The sequence below is a fragment of the Leptidea sinapis genome, chromosome 1, assembly GCF_905404315.1.
Source record: "Leptidea sinapis chromosome 1, ilLepSina1.1, whole genome shotgun sequence".
Lineage (NCBI taxonomy): Eukaryota > Metazoa > Arthropoda > Insecta > Lepidoptera > Pieridae > Leptidea > Leptidea sinapis.
Genome location: NC_066265.1, coordinates 30410613 through 30438309, shown reverse-complemented (window position 1 = coordinate 30438309; position 27697 = coordinate 30410613). Strand labels below are relative to the sequence as shown.

At 35.1% G+C, this 27697-nt stretch overlaps 4 protein-coding genes across 9 annotated transcripts in view; 3 read left to right on the top strand and 1 right to left on the bottom strand.

The window, feature by feature from the left end:
- The window catches only part of LOC126964668 (germinal-center associated nuclear protein), a 357720-nt gene that overhangs the window by 178105 nt on the left and 151918 nt on the right, over positions 1 to 27697 (bottom strand). The gene's annotated exons all lie outside the window — the stretch shown is intronic.
- Positions 2002 to 8873, top strand: LOC126964631 (cilia- and flagella-associated protein 251-like). Its single transcript, XM_050807852.1, has 6 exons — positions 2002 to 2245; positions 4068 to 4214; positions 4852 to 5110; positions 6717 to 6832; positions 7579 to 7868; positions 8448 to 8873. Exons 1-6 carry the CDS (start codon positions 2084 to 2086, stop codon positions 8623 to 8625), a joined length of 1152 nt encoding a protein of 383 aa, XP_050663809.1. The 5' UTR covers positions 2002 to 2083; the 3' UTR covers positions 8626 to 8873.
- On the top strand, positions 12916 to 21486 carry LOC126964606 (cilia- and flagella-associated protein 251-like). Its single transcript, XM_050807801.1, has 8 exons — positions 12916 to 12932; positions 14111 to 14452; positions 15151 to 15375; positions 17233 to 17324; positions 18188 to 18422; positions 18774 to 18996; positions 19594 to 19703; positions 21307 to 21486. The coding sequence occupies exons 2-8, from the start codon at positions 14156 to 14158 to the stop codon at positions 21433 to 21435; spliced, it is 1311 nt and encodes a 436-aa protein (XP_050663758.1). The 5' UTR covers positions 12916 to 12932; positions 14111 to 14155; the 3' UTR covers positions 21436 to 21486.
- Positions 25131 to 27697, top strand: part of LOC126964636 (sulfotransferase 1C4-like) — a 31906-nt gene continuing 29339 nt past the window's right edge. Inside the window, exons 1-3 of one of the 6 annotated variants that reach the window (XM_050807892.1) lie at positions 25131 to 25433; positions 26278 to 26412; positions 27517 to 27616. In XM_050807892.1, the coding sequence (XP_050663849.1) occupies positions 25355 to 25433; positions 26278 to 26412; positions 27517 to 27616 (314 nt within the window). In that variant the 5' untranslated portion in view covers positions 25131 to 25354. The remainder of the gene's footprint in view (positions 25434 to 26277; positions 26413 to 27516; positions 27617 to 27697) is intronic. The other 5 variants (XM_050807884.1, XM_050807876.1, XM_050807866.1 and 2 more) reach the window with 5 other exon arrangements.

Below are 27697 nucleotides of genomic sequence, written 5' to 3'. Positions count from 1 at the left end.
AACTATCTGTCAATTTAGCTTTTAAATAAATAAATAAGTTAAAAACACACACACAAACATTAATAATTAAATATACTCACAGAAGTCAAAGATAATGCAGCTAATGCCCTTTAGTCGGATATGAGTAATTTATTTCTTAGAACACAATGCAGAGGATACGCTAAAGGTCAAACCGCACTTTAGAAATGCGACTGCGGCATGTAATTATTTTTCACGATACATTTATACAAATACAGTATTTTCTGCAAATATTTAACCAGAGCTAAATGACCATGCGCATGCACTATATTGTTACGTGTCAGAACTGTAGGTGTATTATCGTCCAAAATATAATTACATTCTAAATAGAACTCTAACGGCCTTACAAATAAACTTGGTATAAAGTTATAACTAAGCATAAACAAAGAATATGCAAAATGTTTACAATATCGTTGACAACACTGTCAATACGTTTTAATTAATAATAATAATTAATTCAATAAGTTTTTCGAATGACAAGCTGCCTTGCAAATAAACGCGGGAAACGTTATACGTCCGAATACACCAATCGTAAGCAAAATGTCTATTTGTAAACATTTTGCATTTTCTTGGTTTATGATTAGTTTTAACTTTATGCAAATTTTATTTATAAGGCCGTTAATATTTAAACCTAAGTATAATATTCAAAAAAATAAATAGAGACAATTTTAGTTCAACAAGTTGATTTTTGTGAGGCGAGTGTAGAGCACAACCTCAGCCGCTTCCCTTATGAGGCTTGCAAAAGGAAAAAGGCAGACTTATGACAAGGTGGGAGGATGTATTAAAGAGAATAGCAGGATCTTTCAACTCAGAATAGAGAAATTTGGACTTTTTTGGAGGAGGGCGTAGATTAAGGATTGGTCTCCGCTGAGCTCCAACTAGATACCGCAGGCGTAGTCGCAAAGTGTGGCAACTAATACTGCGCCCAAGTGGGCGTATTCGAACAATGTGGCGTTGACGTGCCACATTTTCTGTTAAACTTTGCTAATAATTGAAACTAAAATGCCGGCTTGCGTAGTAATCACCTTCGCACGACACGCCACAAGTTACGATATCATCCCCACCATCTGGATGTGTGGCGGTCCTCCACAGTGCGGTTTTCAAGGAGCTTTCTTCCTCGTACCACGAAGCTGTGGAATGAGCTTCCTTTTGCGGTGTTTCCGGGACGATACGACATGGGTACCTTCAAGAAAAGCGTGTACACCTTCCTTAAAGGCCGGCAACGCTCTTGTGATTCCTCTGGTGTTGCAGGAGAGTGTGGGCGGCGGTGATCACTTAACACCAGGTGACCCGTACGCTCGTTTGTCCTCCTATTCCATAAAAAAAAAAAAGTAATGCTTTGTAAAAATAATACTACAAGAAATAAGAAAGACACTGGGATCATATATCATGAGTAAGTATTTTGTATTTTATTCATTTCAATTAAAAAAAACTCGAAGCGTATGTTACAAAATTTGAAAGATGCCATTGAGTGTCAAGATGTCACGGACACAAGCAACTAATAGTTCCCGTCATAAAAAACCTATTGTTCTTAGATAGTGCGGTATCAGTTGGAGCGCAGCGGGGACCAATCCTTAATCTAAGGAAGAGGTCTTCTCCCAATTAGGTGTTCCTGTTGAATAGATAAAGATCCTCCTAAAAACTAGAGAAATTACTAACACAAAAAAAACTATTACTAACCTCCATAATCAAACTAACTCAATAACAAATACTGTTTAAATATAACTTAATTCAAATCCAAAGGAAATTAAACGTTGTTTTATTATATTTATTGATAACATACAGATTTGTAGATTTTGAAAGGTATCTGACAGTATGTGATGTACAGAAAGATTAGTCGTAACATAGAGTAGGGATGAATACTAATTATGACCGTAATTAGGTATTTCGCCTTTTATACTTGACAGGCAAATTGTAAATTCTACCATCTATAATCTTTATTCCACTGACAAACTGTCATATATCGCTGTCAATTATATTTTATACGATTTTGTATAGAGATCTAAATAAATAAAAACAATCAAGTCTTGTTAATTAAAATAACTACGTTACTACAGAGGAAGAAATGGCACATTCAACAACAAAGTCTCTTCAAAACACAGTATCAGCATCGAATATAAAAGCAGCGGATAGTGAGATGGATCTGAGGAAGATGTACAGTTTGTCTCTTTCTCAGCTCAGGAAAAGTTCCGAGTTCGGGGAGTACTACTTTAAGCCTTCTCCATTCGTTAGTACCTACTTACCGATGTTAATATCATTTATTTAATATAAATACAGATCATATTTTTATGACTGTCAGTATTTGAACCATTGTACTTAATAATAGTTTGGGGAAAAGTGTTTTCGCAAAAAGAATGTATACCTTGTATAATGTTCACGACATCTTCATTAGTCCACGACTATCGTACATCTTCTTTATCAGACCACAGCGGGCTCGTATTACCGCATTTGGAATTCTATCAATGAGTCTCACCCCATACATACTACGCAGTGATCGCATCTCAACTGCGTTTATTCTGGTTTTATGCTTCTGCCATACTCAACTCTCACTCTCAACCATAATGCACCGCTAGTCACGCCTCTTTTGGTACAGTCTGGCCGTTCATAAAGGCATGCAGCGCTCCATTCGCACAGTTTCCCGCAGTCACTCTTCTTTCAATATATTCTTCACATCTTCCGCCTGTTGTAAACGTGGCACCCAAATATAAAAATTCTGTAATTTGTTCTACCCTTTCATCTTCAATCGCAATATTCCACTCAGTCAAACTTTCATCCTTCTCATATACCATTACATTCGTCTTTCTTGCATTCACTTTCATACCTCTCGCTTTAAGGTTCTCGTTCACACAATTCACCATTTGTTGCACCTCATTCACCGATGATGCAAAAATGACTTGATCATCATTGTACAGGGCACTTAACAAACAATCCTTCCATATCGATCCCACATTCGAATTCTCTAATATCCTTCATGCAGTTATTCATGAATAAGTTGAATAACCAAAGCGAGGCTACACAACCTTGTCTGACACCTTTGGATATATCAAACTAGTCCATATTGCCATTAATCCGAACACAGGCTCGACAATCCCTGTACAGAGATTTCAGAGCCCTCATCAGATAATTGTCCACCCGATACATAGATAACACCTTCCACAATTCTTTTCTATTCATCCCATCATAAGTCTTTTCTAAATCTATGAATGCGTAATATAAATTCTGGTTTTTTGCCAGATATTTTTCAGATATTTTGCAGCTCAAGGAAATTACTTAATTCGTAAATTCCATTCCCTTCTAAGATCCCGCTTGCACATCCCATATCATATGTTACGAGTTTTAGTCACATTTACCACTCTTCAATATTCTGGCATACACTTTTCCAACAACACTAAAAAGACTGATCCCGCGATATTTTTGACATTCCTGATGCAAAGCTTTGCCTTTATAAATTGGGACAATCACTGCCTTCATCCAGTCATGCAGGCTTATTATTAGTACATCGTCAGCCTTCAACAATAAAATCGTCACTCGATCACACCCAGCAGACTTTCCTGACCTCATACCTCTTAAGGTTTTCATAATTTCCATCCCTCATTTTCCACAACCACTCTAATTTCATCACTCAGGCCCACAAAAATATCTATCATCTCTTTTTTCTCTATTTCACTTATATATTTCACTTATATATCGAATAAACTCTCAAAATAATTCTTCCAGGACTCTAGTATCATACTTTCTTGATTCATGATCCACCTGGTTAATTGTTAATCACTTTCATTGGTGGTATTCATATTTTTGCCTCGCGCTTCTTTCACGATTTTCTAAAGTTTTGTATTCTCACGGAAACTGGCGCCGAATTGTTCTCACATTTTTTCCTTTTTTGTCATTCTTAATTCTCTTTATACATTCTTTAACTTTAGCTTTCATGCATCTATTCTTGTTCTTCATTTCAGCTGAAGGTCCTTCTCGTCTCGTCCCTCATTTCTATAAAATAGAGTTATTGTTTTACTTCCAGCCTGTCATGAATCTAATATGAATTATTATTATAGAACCTCCACTGGATCTACGGGTACAACGCGAAGGCCCCCGTCATCAATCTCAACAATGGCAGCAGCAGGGGCGTGTTCTATGCTGCAGGGAATTGTGCCGTCGTATACGATTGGTGTACGGGTCAGATGCGGATACTCCAAGGACATGTTCGTTTTAGGCAGACTATCTATTTGTTATTTGTAGATTTTCATGGATGGATTGAACGGTACCAAGTTTTTATTACCAATAATTAGGTTTTACTCATTTCAGATTTAATACAGTTCCACTTTTCGCAGTACGAATTTATATGTATAATCTACATGGACATCGTTCAAGATAGAAGACTATATACTATTTAAATACTTTTGTATATGACACATGTTTTTAATTTGCATTGTGGCCATTTTTAGCAGCAATAAGCTTTCTTCAAATACAATCATTTCTTATGCTTAATTGTGGCGTATCTTCCACAGAAGTCATAGTAGGAAGAATAAAATAGAATAGAACTACTGACCGTTAAAAACAGAGTCGAAGTTTGGGCAAAAAGGAATAGGGCTTATAAAAGCTCAGCTCGCCTTTCGCTTCCGATTTGCTCTACAAATATTAATTTATAACATATATAGGCGAATACTTCAAGTGTTATATTAAAAAATAGCCTTCTTTTTTAATTTGATTTTCTTTTACCCACATATTTAAGCTCTACTGGAGGCTCCGGAGCGCTCAACATCTACAGATTCATTAATAACATTATCGTAGAACCGAAAACATTTGTCATTATCACCAAGCTTTAAATTCATGTTCTAGAAGCATCTAGTAGTATTCCTTGCAACGGACGCAAAAGGATCGTGGCTGGTAACGGGTGACTCTGGCCCAGAAAACATCATCATTATTTGGGACAGGACTGACTACTTCCCGCAGAAAACACTGTTCTCGCCACATGGCAGAACAAGAATTTCTAAAGTAGCACTCAGCAGCGACGCGAAATACTTATTGACTCTAGGATACCAGGAGAAGGCTACCTTGTATTGGTGGATTTGGTCTTTTGGACATGATACCCCTGATGGTAAGCATAATGAATGTTGTTATGTTATGCCGTTAATGCTGTTATTTGGCAACGCGACACTACACTCGAGAAAACGGTCATGATCAGGGAGCGTATATGTCATGCCGATGACAGACGCCAAGCTACACACAGGATGGAAAAAAACGAATTGTTGCTTTTCATGACTATCTCTTCGTTTAATTATGCGTGTTATTTAGAGATAAAATAATTAGTCATAATTTATAACTAACACATTTTGTTTCCATCCCATTAAATACTTATTTTTTATATTTCAGAAACTATTATGTTAGAATCAAATGTTGATAGACTACGTTTTTTGAAACATCCTGTGTGTTTATATTAATACATCATTATGACGAAACGGGCATGAAATGTACGCTCCCTGGTCATGATTCAACATATATAAAAGACCGCAACTCGTGTACAAAAATTTTTTTTGACAATTTCGCGCGATGCCTCAATGTCGTTGTGACTTTTTGAAGTGGCGATCTAGCGGCTGTACTTAACAAGTATAAGCTGATGTTGATCACACGTGATACGACACACCGCACCACACGGCTTCCTCATGGTTCATCACTCAGAAATAGAGATCGCGTCTGCAGCGTCGTTGCATCGTGTCTAGTGAACAAACGAATGGACAACAGATCAGCTGCCGTGTCGTGTGTTGAAAGTCGTGACGTAGAATTATATAACATTACCCCGTTGCGCGTTGGAACAGGGATGGAACCTTGTTATATTAAATGTGAGATGTCAGATGGCAAGTAATCTGGATTGGTGAAGCTGAAGTGTCTGTGTGGACCTGATGGTTCTAAGATGGCCTGTCCTATTCAAGTCAACTCGCTGGGATTATGTCAATATTCTTATTATTTGCAGCCAATGGACAAGCAAACGACCTTCCTTGACAGTAGGTGATCACCGGTAATTTAGAAATAAAGCCTCATTCTTGATTGAGAAAATTAGTCTACAATGTTCTATTAATAATACTTGATCGTACTTCTGATCGTACTGGATAATTGATTGGTGTGCATTTTTGCATACATATTATTATCAAGAATATTGAGAGTTAAAAGTAAAAAATTTATTTTTATAAATAATTGTGCCCTTCATAATCATCCGCTTAGTGCCACTCTCGTTTCTAAATTCATCAGAGCTGAAGCCTGGGTGTCATCTAGTCCTGATCTTAATCCACTGAATACTGATTTATGTTCAGTTTTAGAGGGTATGTGGGCATGCTCTCGTAAGTTTAAGTGCCTAAAACAGTCCATAAAATTGGCACTGAAGAATTTTTGATGGGGAAAGTGCGTGTTTGAATAAAAATATTTTTTAAAGGATCTGACCAAGGGAGATTCAGATCTTTTTATTTTTTAAAAGTATATTTATTAACTAATGGACATTATAGTAATAAATGTTTTATGGAATTAAAAAATTTTTTCCTTGCAAAAATATTTATGGCATGACTAGGTAGGTTTGTCCCAGAATTATTCTAAAGTTTAATTGAATCTGGCATCGTGTAGTGTTTAAGATTATAATTGACATAATAATCGCATCGATAACACAAATAAAGTGAAGTTGTTAACGTTAGTCAAAATGAACGAGAATGTTTTAGCAACTTTGGAAGTGGACATACCGCCTGGAGGCATTCGAGAAATGGATTTTAATCCTAGCAACAGTGATCAGTTTCTGTTATTAACCAAACATGATATATGGATTGGCATTACAAAGGTATTATTCATTGACATTTCAAGTTCTGTTATGGCTTAATCAGATTGTAAAGTTATTGTCCGATGCTGTAAATGCAATAAAGATATTGGTCGTGATAATTGTCTTTGTCAAAGACGCAAGTTTGCGATAAAGACATAGTTTTATGTTGGCCTAACTCTGCACGAAGGTTTTCATCTAGCAGAAGTCATTTAATAATTATACACGGCAATAGACTATTATAATGTTCGTGAGACGTTAATTTGAAAACTTGTTATGTAAACACAACTCGGAATAAGACCAATAGTGCCTAATATTAGTATATAGTGAATATTGTGAGTACATTTTGTACACCCGTGAACGCCAAAAGTGATACAAAAGTTTCAGTCCTATCGTGTTCGTTATCGCCCCTGGCATACCCGCGTCCCGCGCTCTTTACGCCGCGCACTACGAGTGCAAATTTACAGTGCTAGATAGTCGGGACGCGACCGCGAACCGACCCCTGATGAAGGACTTCTGATTAGTCCAAAAGTAGGCGGTACCAATACCACCACAACACAAATAACTTATCGTGAGAAAAACCGATTTAAATCTTCAAACATTAATTCAGGGTCATTAATTGCCTATTTCTAGAGCTAACAAGCCAGTTGAGTTAGTATAGTGTTTGCTGCTGCTCCATGATGGAAAAAATTTCAAATTTATGGAATTAGTTTAGAAAACACAAATGTATCTTATAAATAATTATTTAAAAATTTGTTTTATATTTTAAGAAAATCTTCATCATTGAACGCGGTGTCCTAAAAGAGACTGACGATTATGAACTCAAAATTCGATGTCCACCTCGAAAGGCTTCTACCGAGGTGGGCAATTTGACTTGTTATACGTTTGTCAAGAACACGTCACAGATAATTGTGGGTAGCAGTCGAGGGGCAGTGCTTATCTATGGATACACTTTGGAATATCAGCAAAACGTGGACTCTTCAAATTTTGAGAACCTCAGATTCATAAAAGTGTTGAAGATTGATCAGAAGAGAATAAATGTTATTAAAAATGTTGATGGGTATGTGTTCATGCTTATTTTAAAAAATAATGTTTAAAAACATACTCATCAATATTATTTTGATTTATCTGACAAGTGACAGCCTGACATTTTATATCCCCTGTCACTACAAATCACTATTTATCAACGGGATTTGCTGGCAGGTGGGACATGCGCTTGAGACACAGTGGGTAGTACTTGAGTACACCTGGTAGAGAGTTTTTAGAATCAAGCTTTTAAAAAGTGGAACTAGTCAGTTTTACTTCTGTCTGACTTTTGTAGGCGTTGAAAGAATTTTTGTATTGTTGTTTATTCTTGTAGTTGTTCAGGTTAATACTGACAGCCACAATAGCATCGTTTGCAAACTTTTTGCCATGCACAACTTTGTGATTTCAACTGCTGACTGCGGCATTCTCAAGCCGATACGACTTATAGACTCTGATATTGCGGATGTCCAAGGAAGGCTGTGTTTACCTTCCTTTCCCTTACCTTTCCCCCCCTCTTTTATAAATACTATAATCGTTTAGGTAAAATCAGTTATTTTTATTTAACAAGCATTGGCTGCAAAACTATAAAATTAAAACCAAACAATTTCGGTAGAGTGATTGTGACCGGCAACACAGCTGGCGAAATATTCTTCTACGACGAGCACATGAAGCTGCTCTACTGGGTGCACGGGTTCCGCGTGGACAATGTCAAGAGTCTCAGCTTTGATATGGTTCCAAGGAGCTACCAGATATTCGATCCTAAATGCAAGTTTATTTTTCTTTATTCGTAATCTTTAAAATACTGGTGTAATAATGATAAATCAAGATCATTCCAATTTGAACAAAGGTACTAAGACAGATTCTTTCTATGACGTCTTTCGTTACATGCTGAAAAGTAACAGAAGATATTATATTATAAAATAGAAAAAATGGTTTGTAAGGTATTCTTAATGTGGAAATATTGCGTTATCTCCTCATATTGGCGTTTTTTTTAAAGTAGACCAAAAGCATTATTTATTGGAACGTAAATATTATGTACTTATTAAAACCGACCATTCACGAACGCTCCAAATTAACTGCTGCGGCTCCGTTGACTCGTGAATGCAGAAACTATAGTGTAGAGTGCGGCTTGGTGGATATTTGAACAGATGGAAAGCCAGCGCGACGGACACACTTACTATTCGAAATGAATGATTTATAATGCATTCACGATTGCGTCTTACAGCTGATGTTATGATCATGATGACGAAGTCCATCAAGCCAAACGGAGTAGCACCGCGCCAAGTTTGACCCATGAATCACGACACACTAGCGTTTGGTGCGGTCGGTGCATATCCAAACACATCGAAAGCCAGCGCGACGCACCAATACACCATCCGAAAAGAACGATTTAAAAAACCCCACGCTACCGCACCAAGCCAAATGGTATCGTCCGCGTTGTAAATGCTTCCGCTGGGCGCTGTGTTTTGTCTGCTCAAAGGCGCTGCCCAGGCGTACGACACAAAGTCGTGTAGTGAACCCATTTTAAACTATTACAATGTCATAGTTTTTCACCTATTTTTCGCTATTTCGCTATTTTAAATAGAGACAAATTGCAGCGAAATGCAATAAATAGTTCCTTCTCATTATCAGAAACTCCCGTCGAAATAATAGGCATTTTATGGTGTCAAATGTCAGGGTTCACTTATGACTGATTTTCTGGCCACTGTTCTCAGGTGGGAATCCGTGCATTTGCTACGACAAGGTGATTCCGGACGTTGACCCCGATACCGGCGCTCATTACCGAAAGCTACTGAAGAGCGAAGTTCCCTCAGACGCAACCGCCTCCGGAAAACCATTCCTCGTCAGAGACTTCCTCATATGTACGAAATATTTAATTATTTGGTGTTCTGTAGAGATGTTACTTCATTCCGTGTTTTCTACCGTATTTATTACAGAGAGTGTTTTGAAGAGAGAAGACGTGATCCCTGCTGCCAAATCCATCATTACACCACACACACGTGTGTAGTATGCATCCTTGCTCGGTATTACCAGGTCGATAGTACCTTCGAAAAGTGTGAGTACCCACATTTGGGCTAGCCACACTAGTGTTATTCATCGGGTATTGCTAGATAGGATGTTGTGTTGCGAAGGATCTTCCGTAGAGCCTGTGTCCTTAATATTTCCATCAATTCGAATATGAAATCAGATTGAACGAAAAAAGTGGACGAAATTATTATACTAACTACAACTAATAAGGTTTTTTCTTTGTATATAATAAGTGGGGGCAAACGGTCAAGAGACTTGCTGGGAATATCACCAGCCCAGAGATATCAAAACCAGAAATTAGAGATGTGTTGCCGGTCCTTTAAGTTGGAAGAATGATCTATGCTTCAAAGTTCCTAAGTCGTATCGGTTTGGGAAAACAGGGAAAACTGGCAATTCGAGACAAGAAGCTCTATCTAATTTTGTAATACAATTTTCGAACAGGTACACATAATGAAGGCATCGGTTACGTGGACTTTTTGACGGAGAAGCTCCGACAAGTGATTGACAACAAGATTTCGCATGCCCTTGCATTGACCGTACATCCGGACAAGTGAGTAGGTACTTAACGAGATTATCTCACGCATGCATTTGCATTGCTGTTTATAACAATAGTATTATCTAATGCCTCCGTGCCTTCTGCGTTGCTAATAACAAATGCTATACACGGTCCATAATAATGTGAAGAATTTAATTCATTCATAGCATTAATATCACCTTCTTTATCAAAGCCTTCTGTCCTCAGATCATTTGTATGTGTTGGATATGCAGACGGCTTGGTGGAGTTGTACAATTTTGTGCAGCACAAACTGTTTCGCAGAGTAGACCTCCGAGATACGTTTAAAGTAGTGACACCACCTGACGACGACTCCATTCGATGTAATACCGAGGTTGCTTACCCGGCCATATCTGTCACCTGTCTTAAATATTCACCATCGGGTATGCATGTATATTTTTTATGGCATAAAAGTGTACGGCTTAATAGATTGTGATTCATGAGTTGTAGACCACCAAATGATATTGCCAGTATACTTGTTTTGTTTACAAAAAAAATCAGAAGAATACATAATTACTCATAGATTATTATTACCTACTCGTGCTGAGATAGATTTCAAATAATATTATAAAGCTGCAGTGTTTGTTTGTTTGAACGCGCTAATCTCTGGTACTACTGGTCCGATTTGAATGATTCTTTCAGTGTTGGGTAGTCCATTTATCGAGGAAGGCTATGTTTTTTTTCAAAATTAGGGATCCGTAATAAAATTGCTATTTTGTAACACAAGGTGTAAAATCGAAAACCTATTTTTGCGTGCGCTGCAAAAACTATTGACAATAGAACAAAATGATGTACAATATATATATAGGCAATATTTTATTACTTATAAAACTATCGCGTGAATTATACTTTATATGGCAAAACAACGTTTGCCGGGTCAGCTAGTTAAAAATAAAAGAACCAAATTAGTCTGAACGATGGACTTATGAAGTAACAAACACAAACAAGACTTAAAAACTCTCTCACTTCCTTTGAATTCTGTTGCAAATACACAATACGACATTAAAGTACCCTCGCCAAACTTCTAGTTCACTCTGAAGTTGCCACTTGTTAGTGCTGCTAGATTCCACATTGGTCCTTTCGTGACCCTATTTTTGTTACTTTTCGCAGCAAAACCGGAGCGAAATAGAATTTTGGAGAGGGGTATAGATAGTCAATTTAATATTTTATTTATAAGTTAATAATATTATGCAGGAAATACATTTGTGAGGCGCTCCTGTAGTTTTTACAGTTTACATCTTACTGAAATTGATATATTTTCATTAAATATATATAAATATAAGAAAATAGTAGGGGATATTATATTCAGTGTAAAAATTGTTAACTCTAAATAAAAAAATCATTGTTATTCTGTCCTGTTCTTATCTAAACTCTTATAACTGTTTAAATTTTCGTTTTGTTTGTTGTAATTTTGTAATTTTCACTTTTGTTTTAAAATATTTTTGTTGATTTTTTCATTATTGTCCATTGTAAAGTAAAAAAATATTAGTATTTAATTTATGGAACTGTTTTATCTTCTAGTTTATGTATATTTGTAACCTTACTATTGTAAAAGACTGTTTTGTTCTTGAATAAATAAATAACCTGTAACTAAATACATGTATATAAAGTAATTGTAAGCTAGATACTTCAATTAATTAATTATTTACAATATATACACACACACACGTGCGGTTTCCGCAACTCGACGTCATATGCGCCTGTTTTATATATATTCACATAGGTATAACAGAATATAACAATTTTAAGGTTTACATTTGGCGTGTGGCTTCAACACGGGAGGATTAATATTTCTGGATCCGACAACCGTTGACATTCTAACCAAAAAGCCGTTTAAGGACACGAGTAATGCGATCACAGAAATTAACTTTAGCTATGATTCGCTCACATTGGCATTTTCTGTAAGTATTCTATTTGCAATATTATTCTTAGGTTGTGTAGCTGTGCCTAGTTCAATGGAGAATATCACTAAATAAATAAATAAAATAAAATAAAATAGCCTTTATTTTGTACTACTTTCCATTTTTTTAGAAAAATTACTTAAAATCAAGTTAGATATTAGAATAACTATAAATTTAATATAAATAAGACCTAAATTAACTATAATAAATAAATTAAGTAGTTGCCTCTACGGCTAAGGCCTCCCCAAAACATTTCCAATACACTCTACCTCTCGCTCTTCTCATCCAGTCCGGTCCGACTCTTTGCGTAAAAATATCGCTCCATCTTCTCTTTTGTCTCCCTCTTTTTCTAGGAAAATATCATTATAGGTGTCCAAAGAACTAAAACATTTCACACGGCGCGAAATGATCGAGTGATGTTATAACATCGCGCGCCGCTAGGAGTGGTGCCGAAGTTTCGGTCCGAAACGAAACAACGACGAACTATAATTAAATCTTACCAAAGTATTTCGGATCCGAATAGTGCGGTCGGATTTCGTATCGGAACCATAGACATAACTATAATATAAAGCGACGATGATCGTAGCTGCAAATGTCAAGTGAATTTGGGAATAAGGTAAAAGAAAAAGACAAAATGTATAATCGCGAACTTCGTATCTTAAATACTTTCGTTATAGGAACTAGCTAAACAACTGGATATTTTGGAAACTATAGGTCAAATCCAAAATGTTTATTTTCCTTATTGATTTTATTTATAACTAGCTGACCCGACAGACGTTGTTCTGTATATAAAATTAACTTTATTTTTACCTCCTAAGAAAGTTAGAAAGATATAAATTCTAGTAAGTTATTCATTTTAAACTTTTCTTTAAATTGATTTCTGAACGACGGGGGACATATCAAAGGAAAAGCAAAATTGTTGATTTTATTTAATTCCGAGCATTTTCATATTTATTCACCTTTTAAACCTTCTCTGGACTTCCACGAATAATTCAAAACCAAAATTAGCCAAATCGGTCCAGCCGTTCTCGATTTTTAGCGAGACTAACGAACAGCAATTCATTGTTATATAGATAGACCGAGGTGTAAGGTTAGAATCAAATTTGATGTTCTTCTTTAAAATTCACCGCTTCTTAGTTCCGTATTCGAAGAAGCGTCTTAATACCTGATCCCTTATAGTGTGCTGTTGTCACTGTCTTCATAACTAATGAAGAAATCAGTAGTTAGATCAAAGATTATGTACTGAGACGCGAAGAGTCATTCTTGACGTGTTTTAAGTCTCTTTCATTTTAATATGGATATAATTGACGAAAAGTGCAGTATGATCTGAGTAAGGCAATCGACGCCTTTGTCATCGCACTGCGTCCATGATTGACGTTTCCAAACACTAGTATGTCGTTCCTGTAAGGAATACACAAGTTACAGCAATAAGTATAAGTGAGGCGGTACTTAAATGTGTTTATTTATGGGCTATTTATGTTGTTTTTATTGCTAGTTTTGCTATCGAATCTGCGGTAATAATTACTAATTAATCTGATGTTATAAAAGCTATAAGGCTTTGAGTAGCAATTTGCAAATTGTATGGGAGTGGATTTAGAAACATTGCTAATAGCTCTACATTTGTTATAGATTACGGAGGAAAAGTTTCTTAAATATATAATTATATTTAAAATCATAATAAGGTTTTTGAATATAGTTTGGCTATAGAACTCAGTGGATTTATTTTAGTTAAACATTTTAAAAGAACTTGGTGATAAGGTACGAATTGTTTTAACAGATAAATTATAATTTTAGGACGTGGGATATACAGTTTGCGTCTACAAATACGATTGCAGCATAATGACATGGATTTTTATTGGAAAACACAGGGCGCACTATAAGGACATAACAGCTGTTTTTTTCCTTCCGCAAAAGAATGAAAATGGTGACTACAAACTCATTTCTTTGGGGGCCGACAGAATGATGGTTGAATACGATGTAAGCCAAAGCTCTGACGAGTATTTGGAGATCTATAGTTTGGACAGGATAGACCAGAGCGCTATACCTTTGGCTGGATTACCTTGGCCAACGCCGTCCGACATCGATCCGGAGTCTTGTCGAACGGATCTACCAATGATTTTAGTTGCCAATGATGAGGTAAGAATAACTAAACATACTGTAAAAAAATTAGTATCTAATTATCATACTGTAGTATAATATTGTTTTAAATGAATAAATAACTATAAACAAAATAGTGATTTTATTTTTGTAAAACCCGTAGAATTATTTATTATATCTTTATTTTTAATGCACAATTTGTAACATTTGATTCAACCGTGATTAATTTATATTTAAAGGCTATAAAGCCGAAGAAATTATAAGAAATTATTATGCCAACGTAATTTTAGCCACGTTTAATTTAATTAAAAGTACATTTTGTGTTATAAAACTAAGTTTGGTTCTTTATTGAATAGATAAGAAAAATTATTAGAGGACATGTTACCAGTGGGGGGCTCCTTTGCACAGGATGCCGGCTAGATTGTGGGTACCACAACGGTGCCTATTTCTGCCGTGAAGCAGTAATATGTAAACATTACTGTGTTTCGGTCTGAAGGGTGCCGTAGCTAGTGAAATTACTGGGCAAATGAGACTTAACATCTTATGTCTCAAGGTTTTTCAAGAATCCTGAGCGGCTCTGCATTGTAATGGAAAGGGCGTATCAATTACTATCAACTGAACGCCCTGCTCGTCTCATCCCTTATTTTCATAAAAAAATCTCATCTAATATTTTATTTATAAATTTTCACGGGTAATATATTAATTTAAAGAAACAATAATTTTGTTTTTTTTTACAGTTTAAGTACAAGATCATAAACTTTGATACCACCATGACATTGGCTACGGTACTGGGACCGCGCTATGAACACCCTGTGTCTAAAATACAATTGATCAACAGGAAAAACCCACATGGAAATTTGCAGTATCTGCTATTTGCTACCAAAAATATTATTGGAATGCAGAAAATGCCTTTAGATGGAAACCCTTGGAAACATGTGGCACTACTAGGGCATCCTATTCGGGTATGTTATTGCATGTTTTATATATATATACTAGCTGACCCAGCAAACGTTGTATTGCCGATATTAAAATCGCGATACAAAAGTAACTGTTGATCGTAGATGGGTGAAAATTTGAAGTTGTATGTATTTTTTAATGCTGACTCATAATCAAACAAATAAAAAAAAAGTTGAAAATAAAATTTCGTGACCACCCTTAACATTTAGGGGGATGAAAAATAGATGTTGTCTAATTCTCAGACCTACCCAATATGCACTCAAAATTTCATGAGAATCGGTCAAGCCGTTTCGGAGGCGTTTCGAGGAGGATTAGATGACTTGAAGAAAAATATTTCTTACTTCCTATTGTCTCTCAATATATTCTTGATCATATAATGTGTGCATATACATCGATACAAACGAATATTCTAGAAGCTGCTATAGTCATCATGTTAGCACCAGGAACCCAAAGAATTATTGAGAGAGAATTTAAAGAAGTAAACATTTTAACTGTATCCTCTCAATATATTATCTTCTACCGCATTTATCACGGGGAGTGTACCGAAGAGCTGTTTAACCTCCGCCGATTCCTGCCGCCGAATTCCACCTTCGCACGACACGCCATAAGTTAGGATATCATCCCCACCATCTGGATGTGTGGCGGTCCTCCACAGTGCGGTTTTCAAGAAGCTTTCTTCCTCGTACTACGAAGCTGTGCAATGAGCTTCCTTGTGCGTTGTTTCCGGGACGATACGACAGGGGTACCTCCAAAAAAAGCGCGTACACCTTCCTTAAAGGCCGGCAACGCTCTTGTGATTCCTCTGCTCTTGCAAGAGAATGTGGGTGGCGGTGATCACTTAACACCAGGTGACCCGTACCCTCGTATGTCCTCCTTCCATAAAATAAAATGAATTTTCTATAAACTGTCATAACCGTAATGTACCTGAAACAAACATAAACTTATTATACGTATTACTCGGCTAAGTCGAGTTATAGGCGTAATATGTGGGGCGATTCTATGATATTATATAATTACAACATGGTCCCAGAAAATGTTCAAAAAAAAAGTATTAAGAATATGAAAAGAATTGTTAACGTTTATGTGTGTTATAGGTTACTGGTTAGGTACTATATCAAAAATTAATAATTATCAGATGACAGATCGTAAATGGAACGACCACAAATTCAAATTATAAATTTTATCGAAATTGTATTTAAAAAAATAAGCCCGTCAAAATTCTTGCGCCCGTTCTTCTTAGGTCTGGGGTATTAATTTCATGTGGTGGTTCTTGACTTTCAATAAGTGATTTTATGTACTATTTTGAATAAAGATATTTGGATACTTATAATAAATACTATAGTTTGTCAAATTAGTGTTGGTTCAGATGTGTTGTGAAAGATCTTGACGGTGATTTGTGAATGGTTGTTCGTAGCTACGAATTGGTACAGACAACTATGATCTTAACATTCCTCTAACACATTAAGATTAATCATTAGCTGAGGTCTTTTTTAGATTTAACCATCCTAATTCACTACCGCGAGCAAGACTATTATCGGTTTGTTTTCATGTTTGCCTTGCTTCGGGCAACTGCAGCTCTGGCTAAGAATCATGAGTAAAAAACGCAAAAATCAGGGTCTCGCCGTTTCCAATATGGCCGCCACGCAAATTAGATATAATATTTCTTTTATAAAAGTATTTCGATGGTACATTCGATGGACAGGCAACGCTCTTGTGACTCGTCTGCAAGAGAGTAATACGGTTGTATAGGTGGCGGTGATCACTTGACATCAGGCGACTCGTATGCTAGTGTGTCTTCTTCAAAAAAAAATTGATCAAAATCTACACACCAAAAAACCATGATAATATATTGTTGTGTTTAGATCATCAACATGTGCTTTCGGGAGGATACTGGTAACCTCTTCACCGTCGGGGAGAGAGACAGCTGTTTATACCAATGGGCAGCTAATTACAGGTTTATAATATATATGAAAATTTATAGCTATGTTTATAATAGTAATAGTTTTGTGAAATAAATGAAAAAAAGAAATTAATAATACTGGTCCTTCGGTCCTCCAGACCTCCAATCTCAAAGTTGGCATCGGGGCAGCGAAAGTAATCAAATTATTGATATATTATTATGTTGAGCTGATAATTATAAAGCACTGATACACATCTACATATATCAAAGCCTCTTCAGAACAGTTGAGCTCGAAATGATATCAAATTTAAGAAACTCATAAGTGGCATGGAACTCGACTTTTGCCACATACGCCGCACGAAACTAAATTATCATCCTTATCATTGGGTGTGCTGCATCTATTCACAGCGCAGTTAGCAACGTTGCGTTAGCGTTGGTCATTCATAGAAGTCTATAAATTATCAAAGCATTGAAAGACCTTCAAAAAACGCGCATGATCATCATTATCAACATTATAGCCGGAATAAGTCCACTGCTGGTCAAAGGGGAGGCCAAAGATCTTCACGACGATTGGTCCTGCGCTCACCTCATCCAAACTATTGCCAGATCTTGACCAGATCATCGGTACATCTTGTGGGGAGCCTACCAACACTACGTCTTCGAGCAAAAACGTGGATACACACACCTAAAAGGCTGGCAACCATAACTGTGCTACTAATTCCATGGTTTTGTTAAAAGTTAAGTACGAATTATGTCTATAAAAAGCATTGATACCAGCATTGACACCGACACAAATGAAGTTCGGGGTAAAAAGGAAGCTTGTACCTACCTTATAGTATTTAAAATAGTCTGGATCTCCTATTGGCTCCCATTTGGTGACTTTTGTTACGATATTTGTCTCTATGTGTTACGATCAGGTCTGTTGAGAACACCACGAAGCAGGGCGGCGGAGATTTGGATCCATACTACTGCTTGATAGAGAATGGTCGTCCGGGCTGGCTGTTCCACGAGATACGAGATCTGTTCTACTACATTCAGATACTATGCCAGGGGACATTCTCGCCGGCGATGAGGCGTGTCAAGGATTATATACCAATAGATTCATTGCCAGATCTTATGCGAGCCTTAGGATATTTTCCTTCCGAATACGAGGTAACTGTAGTTTCATTGACGAGAAATGCCTTCTTAGAGGCCGGCAACGTGAGATGTACTTGAATGTTTAGACATTTATATAACAAGGTGTATAATAATGTAAGTGTAGGATCATCTTTCCCATGTATGCTATTTTTACCAAACATACTAAAAGAAAAGAAATGTGTGTCTTTTGTGTAACAAAACAAAAATCCTTGAAAATTATTTTTCCTTCTGCTATTTTACGTTTTACCAATTTAGTTAAAAAAGTTTTATTTAAAGTTTGTTACCTATGATACAAATTGTCTAGTTGACCAACTAACGTAACAATTCAAGCCGTAGTTAAAATAACTAGCTTGAAATATCTTGCAGGTAGAAAATCTATTAGTCGAAGCGAAATACAAAGTATATCAACAGACACCAGCTACAGAAATAGACTTTGAAGAGTTTGTTAAGCTCTACTTAAATCATCGACCGGCCTTTCCCGATAGTTTTAAGAAGATCAAGAATGCTTTCCGCTATTTTGCCACGTCCGGTAGAAATGGAGAACTTCAAATAGACCGAGAGGAATTCATTGAGGTGCTGAATCAATATGGTGAGTGAATCTACCTTATAACCCAGAAGACTCTTAATCAGGGGCGTGCATATCATATAGGCAATTAGGCAGTGCCTTCCTCGTTATGAACCTAAATAAATATAGTGTTAAGGTTAATTTAGTCTAACTTGGTTCCGTTATTATATAACCAGACTTCTATTGAACCCTCAATCATAAATCTACCTAAATACCTACGGTAAGCAATCCCCAGGCTCAACTACGACTAGTTAGATCTACAGTGCCTACCTTGCTAGAAAACCAATGGACGCCCCTGCTCTTAATCCTAGACCCTGAATAGTATCCTTAGGTACTGAATTCTCATTGGTCAGGTAAGCAATATATCCTAAAGAATCACTTGAGCTGTTGTGGATTTGTATTCATATTGAAAATATTAAGGAGCTAATGTCAAGCGTGGCTGTCTATTTACGACTTGTCAATAAAAATTGGTTGCAGTAGTAATAGATTCACTTATATTTCTATGTTTCTGGTTCTGAGTGTGTTCTGTTCTTTTCTAACTTTCTGATACACAATCATTGGTACTGTAAGCAATTTTTTTTAATATTAAATTAGTAGCTCTCATTCTACTAACCTCCTCAGGTGAGAAGTTCCCAGTTGACCTGAGCTGGTACCTCCTTTCTATACTTTACGGGCTGTCGTTCGAAGATAGAGCGGCCATGCATGAAGATGATATATCATTCCTGCCAGAGGTATTTATACAGACTTCAAACGAGTATACATACGGGTACATGATGGTCACCGTTGGGATCTGTGAGAAGGAATTACAACACCTACGCTTCAAAACTTATTAAAAGACATTCTATAATATAACTAAAGCGGAACTTGTAAGGGCTGAATATACTTTCCAGTTTGTGCTAATAAGTTATCTATTACCTATATCTTGTTGAAATTGTACATTTATGGAACAATACACTGCAAATCGTTGATACTGAATCTTGGCTTCACATTTTGTGCAAAATTGTAATTTGTTTGAAAATGTAAATAGAAAATAAAAAAAGGGAGTTAAAATTGTTCTGTACGTAAAATTTTGCACACACGAATTTTTGAAAGAATGCACAGAGCCTATATTTTAAACTGTTTGTCACGTAATTTGTAGTTTTTGACTTTCAATAAGTGATATAAAATTCTTTTTGAACTAAAAAAAATAGAATTTGTCTCCAGCCAGCATCAGTTATTGAAAAAAATCAACGATAGCCCAACAAATAATATCTAGGGTACGTTACATATAGATTTTCATACATTTTTATTTCTGCTAAACTTATTTTTGAAATAGATTTGTATACAAATTCTCTTATTACTATTATTTATTTAAAAAAGGGCACTAGAAAAGGAATAGTATATTCGTGCCCTTTTTTATCAGTGTATGTGATGAACTTGTTAATCTTTTCAAAAATAACAACTAAGATTGAGTATCAACTGGATTTGCCATGCATGTACACTCGAATATGACATACATGAAAAATTAAAATCAGTAGAACATGGAGTACCTACAAGCTTGGCCTTTATTCCAAGAAAGATAATTTGAAATAATGTAAATCATTAGTTGAATAAGGTTGATTTTGGTGACAATAATTCTTACACATTATTGTTTTCTGGACTTTTTTTATCACATTCAATATGCCACTACTTATTATAATATCAATATTATTACAGAGGAAAAAATTTTTGAACTAAAACTCGTTCTTACGTACGTCTATTGTACCCTTATTACATATGACCATTTTTTTAAGATGAGTTATATGCAAGACTCTGCAATTAATACTTCAACATTTAAGTTACTGTTAAGCACGCAAAATTTCCAAAAATTGTTAATTTTTCGTCCTTTTTATTAGGGTTCCGTAGCCAAATGGCAAAAATCTATTCAGTTTAAAAAATGATATTGAGGTTTCTAATATCATTTCATAAACTGAATAGTTTGCGCGAGAAACACTACCAAAGTGGTAAAATGTGTACCTGTAACTTCTAAAATAAGAGACTGATAAAACTAAAAAAATATATAATATATAAATTGGTTTGAACGAGATCTAGTCAGTAGTTTTTTTAATACGCCATAAATCGTAAACCTCAATTTACCTTTCATTCAATCAACTCAAATATTATTATTATTTATAAAGTATTATTTGCTTGTTTCATCCAGGTTTATACTTCATCCTAGAATGGCTATGAGTTCCTTGATACGTCTTTTCCTTTACGTTCAGCTTTTCCTGTATCAAAACTTTCCACATTCAAAGAGTGTCATTTTTGGACGTAAATAAATAAATAACTTTGTAATGCGTCTTTTTCAAATTACAGCAAATATCGTTCGGAGAATTTGAAACGAACATTATTGGTATTCATGACGTGGAGAACGTGTCGGAGTACTCCGCTGTGGAGTCGGCGGGATCTCAACCCACGCCTCCCGACTCGGACGACAATGAATAACAGAATTAAGAAATTGTAGACATGATGTTATAATAAATAATAATTAATGAATCGTTTTATTTAAAAAGTTTGACATTTAAAAAATACTGTTTTTGAAGCATCATAATCTACGACGAGTATACGACGGGCGCTCAATAAATGGTGAGAATTAGGTGCAAACCATTTGGAACCAAAAATAAATGGCTGGTAAAGCTGGAATATTGATTAGATAAAAAAAAAAAAACAAATATAGAAATATATTTTTAAGTATAAACGGAAGTCTTTTGTTATCAAAATGTCGGAGCGAGTTGTCGAAAATGGATAAAATGGAACTGTGTGGGATGTATCAGTGCTTGAAAAAATTTCAGTGCGGAACAAGTTAATCGAGATTTATAGGATACTTTAATTTCAAATGCTCTATCTTATTTTACAGTTGCATGTTGGTGCATCGAATGGTGCAAGAACATCCAAAACCAGAGGTGACTCTCGCTTGTGTAGTCCAACATTGTTGCATCACGATTATATAATCTTTTACCTGGAAGAGAACATAAGAAGTAAGCAATTTAAGGCAAGCATTCGGCCGGAAAAATCATGGACTCTCTTTTCTGGGATAATAATGATTGAATATCTCGAACCATACTAACAGACTCTTTATATGCTTATGCAAATAAAAACCGTGCAACGAAACGTGACAAACTACATCATACTACCTTGTAGAAAAAAAACACAAGGTGGTATTGTTTGCGGACAACACTTCTCTGATTTTCAAAGTAAAAGAAACCAAGCTATCAAACATCGTATACTGGTTAAGCGCTAATAACCTATTGTTAAATAGCAAGAAAACGAAATATATAAAATTTACCGTACCAAATGTCAAAAATGTAGATGCAAGTGTTTTGTTAAACAGAGAGGTGATAAAACCAGTGGAATCTGCTATATTTCTTGGCATTACTCTTGATTCCAAATTGCATGTATGACCCCATATTGAAGGATTGGCGAATAGGCTTAGTTCTGCAGCATATGCGGTTAAGAAAATCAGACGGTTAACTGACATAGATACGGCGAGATTAGTATACTTTAGTTAATATTTTCATAGTATTATGTCCTATGGTATATTGTTATGGCGCAGTGTGGCCGATATTAATACTATCTTTGTGCTGCAGAAGAGGGCTATTCGCGCGACTTATAACCTAGGTCCTAAAGAATCATTAAGAGAAAAATTTAAAGAAATAAACATTTTGACTGTTGCTTCTCAGTACATTTTTGATAATGTTTTGTATGCTCATAAGCACATTGAGGAATTTTCTAGAAACTGACATTCATAATGTTAACACGAGGAACAAACATAAACTTGTTATGCCTACTAAAACGTTTGTGTGGGAAAGGTTAATATAGCTTAAACGATTTTCTTAATGACACCACAGACTGGGATTAAAGCGAACACCCTCAGGCTCTTTAATAATAAATGTTTATTGTACGATATTACATTGTAATCCATATTTTATATAAAAAAAAAAGCCCGCTGAGTTTCTTGCGCCAATTCTTCTCAGGTCTGAGGCAGTCTCTTTTGAATGGGTGGTAGATTTTGACGTTCAATAAGTGATTATAAATCCTATTTTGAATAAAAATATTTGAATTTGAATTTGAATACATTCAAGAAACTATATTGTAGTCCTGTCACGCCACTTCGCGATGAACAAAAGAAGGATTGGATATGTATCTTTTTATCTTCTCAAATATGTATATTTGTCTGTCTTAACTGGATTACAATTATAGTTTCTTCGTCAAGACTTTGAGTAGTTGAAGTAGAATAGTGAATGAATGTTGTATGATGAAAGATGAAGTTAGTATGATGACCTACTCTGTCAGTAGGTGACGAAGTAATTTTGATTGGTTATGGTGTATGGCTCGATATAATAGACAATAGTATAATTAAATGTAACACGGTTGACTATATGTATGCGTCGACAATACAATTATATTAGTTTGCTGCTAATTAAACTATTTTTATTATTATTAATTCAAATTCTAGCGCTACACAGTCCCAGAATCAGAACGAGTGAGCAATCCAGCAATCTATGAACAGCTAAATCAATAATTTCGCGTTGCTTACAGATAGATAGCTCTAATACTATAAGTGTCTCCTGCACTATTATCACAGGGACCGTTCCGTACAGCTATCTGACTTGATCCCTGCCACTAAGTGGGACTTACCAGGGGGAGGCTCCTTTACACCGGATGCCGGCTAGATTATGGGTACCACAATGGCGCCTATTTCTGCCGTGAAGCCGTAATATGTAAGCATTACTGTATTTCGGTCTGAAGGGCGCCGTAGCTAGTGAGATTACTGGGCAAATGAGACTAAACAACTTATGTCTCAAGGTGACGAGCGCAGTTGTAGTGCCGCTCAGAATTTTTGGGCTTTTCAGTAATCCTGAGCGGCACTGCATTGTAATGGGCAGGGCTTATCAATTACCATCAGCTGAACGTCCTGCTCATCTCGTCCCTTATTTTCATAAAAAAAAACTAAATTCCACTATATCACCGCACGCTTCAATTTAAAGATAATATTCACCATCTGGATGTCTGATGTTCCGTTTACGAGGAGTTCACTGTCAACACACGTACAGAAGAATTATATATACATATATAAAGATAAACATATATAGTAATTTCAATTGAAATAGGTCAAGGTAACTAACAACAAGTCAACAAATCCTTCAACTTTCGCTGGCCTCATCATAAACAGGAACTATTTCCATAAAAACGAAACTATTTCCTTTAAGTTGACTTAATTAGCGAAATTATACTGTTATGATATTAAACTTAGTTTCATGTAAAGTAGGTCAACTTTCTTTAGACCGTGGTGTGGATCGCGTATCAAAAGTTCATTACTCCCATGAATTTGCACAGATAAGTTCGCAAACGTGTACAGTCACGAACAGATACAATGTTTAATTATTGTTTTGATATTATAAGATTATTATAACATATAGGTATTTATGAACTTAATTCATGTTACTTATTTAATGTTTAAACATTAAATCGACTTTTAATTAAGGCTTTTTCAGTGAACGGTAGACGCAGTGTTTGTAGGTCCCCCACAAGATGGACCGACGATCTGGTCAAGATCGCCGGAATATGGTGAATATGGGCAGCCCTGGACCGATCGCCATGGAGATCTTTGGGGAAGGCCTTTATCCAGCAGTGGACGTCTTAAGGCTGATGATGATAATGATGAAAGGCTTTTTCTAAAATATTTTTATGAATTTGTTTTAATTTGACCCTAACTAAATATCATTGTTGTTTCGCATTTAGTAGTTATATTTGTATTTTGTTTAATCATTTTGAAAGAGCAATTATTGAGTATCCTGGTGCTTCTTCTGAACATAACCAGTTTACGACTTGGTGATAGTGTAAAAATATTTTGTAGATAATAATAATAATAATATCCCTACGCAACTAAATATATTAAAGACATTCATATATTTAGTTACATAACATACCAAATTATGTTAATGTTTGAAAATTAAGTTTAAATTAATTTTTTTTAAATAATGTAAATATATTATTTTTGATTCGAATACACGGAGGAATATTATTATATAATATTAAGTTTATTAAATAGTGTAGGTATATGTATATGATTATTAGCTTTAATTTATAATTTTTTAAAACAAGTGTTGATTAAACTCATAATTAAAAGTAATTTTTTAAGATTTTCCCAAAAACAGAAAAAACAAAAGCCAAAATATATGATCAAAAATATTACATTGGTCACAGAAATATCAGTAACTATGCAAAAAAATTGTTGAGAGTATATAAATAATCGAAAGCCCCACTACAATAATTATACTGCAAATTCTGATGCTGACTGTATTTAGTTTTCTCAAAAAAAAAATCTCAAGCCAGGCGGTCAGAAAGTGTTCGATGGTGAAAGATGGAGGACCTCACGTTCCCATACGAGGTGAAGAGTGTTGATGACGAGCTTGCTAAGGAGTTAATGGAACATTATACTGGTGAGTGTCTTTTTTTTCCCGCATTATCTAATTGTAACTACGGGAGAGAAACAATGAAACCAGAACTTTAAAGTATTTAATTTTAAGGTTTTTTTATTGGGAATAACCGCATTTATTATGAGTAAAAGTAAAAAAGACGATTGATAGTAAAATACACATCCTGCTTATTATAACCACATAATACGGATGGATACTTATTAACGCAGTGCCTCTCTCTCTGTTGTTAATTGCGCTTACGTTTTCTCTAATAATTAATACATTACATTAATCAATTGACCAAATAAATCAAAATGAATTAGTACCCATTACTACTGAAATGAAAATGTTGGGGTGATTTGGTCATAGAGTATGGTTGGATTTCTTGCACAAATCTACGGACCTAATGTTGAATGTGTTGGGGAAGGTCGTCGACCTAGGCGTATATTCCGCGATCCGGGAAGTACTAAATATAACGGAGCATGAATGACAGGTTGCAAGTTGAAGAAGCAAGACAATTATGGACCGGGAGATTAGCTAACCAAAGTCCTTCTTAATCTTTTCAACTCCCGTGAGACAGACTTGATTATATGTTTGTGCTTACTGCTCTATCCTATCTTAGTTTTTGTTTAATATATATATGTCTTTAGGAGCTTGTTATATTATGCAATTATTCGCTAGCATCAGGCTAGCGTTCATTAGATGTTTGTTTAGCAAAAACCATAATCATGTCATCAATGTAGCACAATATGATAGTTTCTTAGTTGTAACAATAACAACACATTTTAGTCTCGTTTGAGATGTTATTTAAAAATAATAAATTTAAGTTTTCTTAAGAATATCCATAAATTTATAATAATTACTGCAGGTGAGAAGACCGGATTTGTTCGCGTCGGTCCGAAAGGATATTTCTTTCCACAGAAGTATCGAGAACAGGCGAGCGACATCTACAATTTGACAATACGAAACGATGACATCTTCGTTGTTACATATCCTCGATCAGGTTTGAGCATTTGTGTTTCTTTTCTCGTAAATATAAATGGAAGTATGTCTTTGTAATATTAAAATAATAGCTTATACGTACTTATATTAAAATGTCAATGGTTTCAGCCAATCTCGTACATGGCTAGACTGTTGATTTTGCGGATACGTTGTCAGAGATTGTAGAAATGGAAAGAAGCTTTTTGTGAGGAAATTATGAAATGTTAGTTTAAGTCAAAGTCAAAAAAATCTTTATTCACTGTAAAACTTTATAAGTTATTTAGTGCAACTCAGGATGAAGTACAAAAGTTACAATAGCATTCAAATGAGTATAACAATATTCATTAACAAAATTTAGAACATTAATTCCAACTATCTTTATCATTCAAATAATCTTTCACTTTAGGTCATCATATAAAGAGTGATGGTGAAATAGAAAAGTAAGGAAGAAAAGAGAATTATATTGTTATAAAATATATAATATTATAGGTAATTATAATTGTAACAATATAGATTTTGTTTCCAAGGTTCCCAGGGTAATAGAGAAGGAATATCGTACCATTTTTGAAATACAATATGGCCGCCGCTGAATATTTTGAATTCAGGAGTATAGATATTGTTTTCAAGATTCGCGGGGATGTTGATAACGAATTTTAGATTATAGGTGAAATTTAAGATGGATTTTTCAATGGAAACATTTCTACGGATGCAATCATTTCAAAAAATATGGCTGGAACCGATTGCTAAGCATACAACCAAGGCGTCCCGTTTGGTTTATTACGAAAAAAATTAATATAAAATAATTCATAAAGGGTATTGATAAATCCCACAGTGAAAACTTATAAATACTAATAAACTATCGAATAAAATAAGTTTTGTGTTTAAAGCTATCATAGTTACATGATAATATAAACAATTCAAATAAAAAAGACTATTTTTCAAAAAATAAATCCATCGAGATTTTTTTTCGTAATCGTGTTTTCGAAACAGCGACAATTTAGATAAAGAAATGAAGATAAACATATCAAAAAATTGGAACCGTAGTATTTGTAGAAGTATTTTAAGTAGATTTTTAAAAATGTTACTTTTTAGGACTATAGCGCCTTAACTATTCATTTACATACAGGTACAACATGGACCCAAGAATTGGTGTGGCTGTTGCAGAATAACTTGGACTTTGAAACTGCAAAAAATATCACACTATCTACCAGATTTCCATTTCTTGAGTGAGTATTTTAGAATGCAAAGGCTTTCTAAATCCTAGATTTAATTCAAATTCAAATATTTTTATTCAAAATCACTAAAAG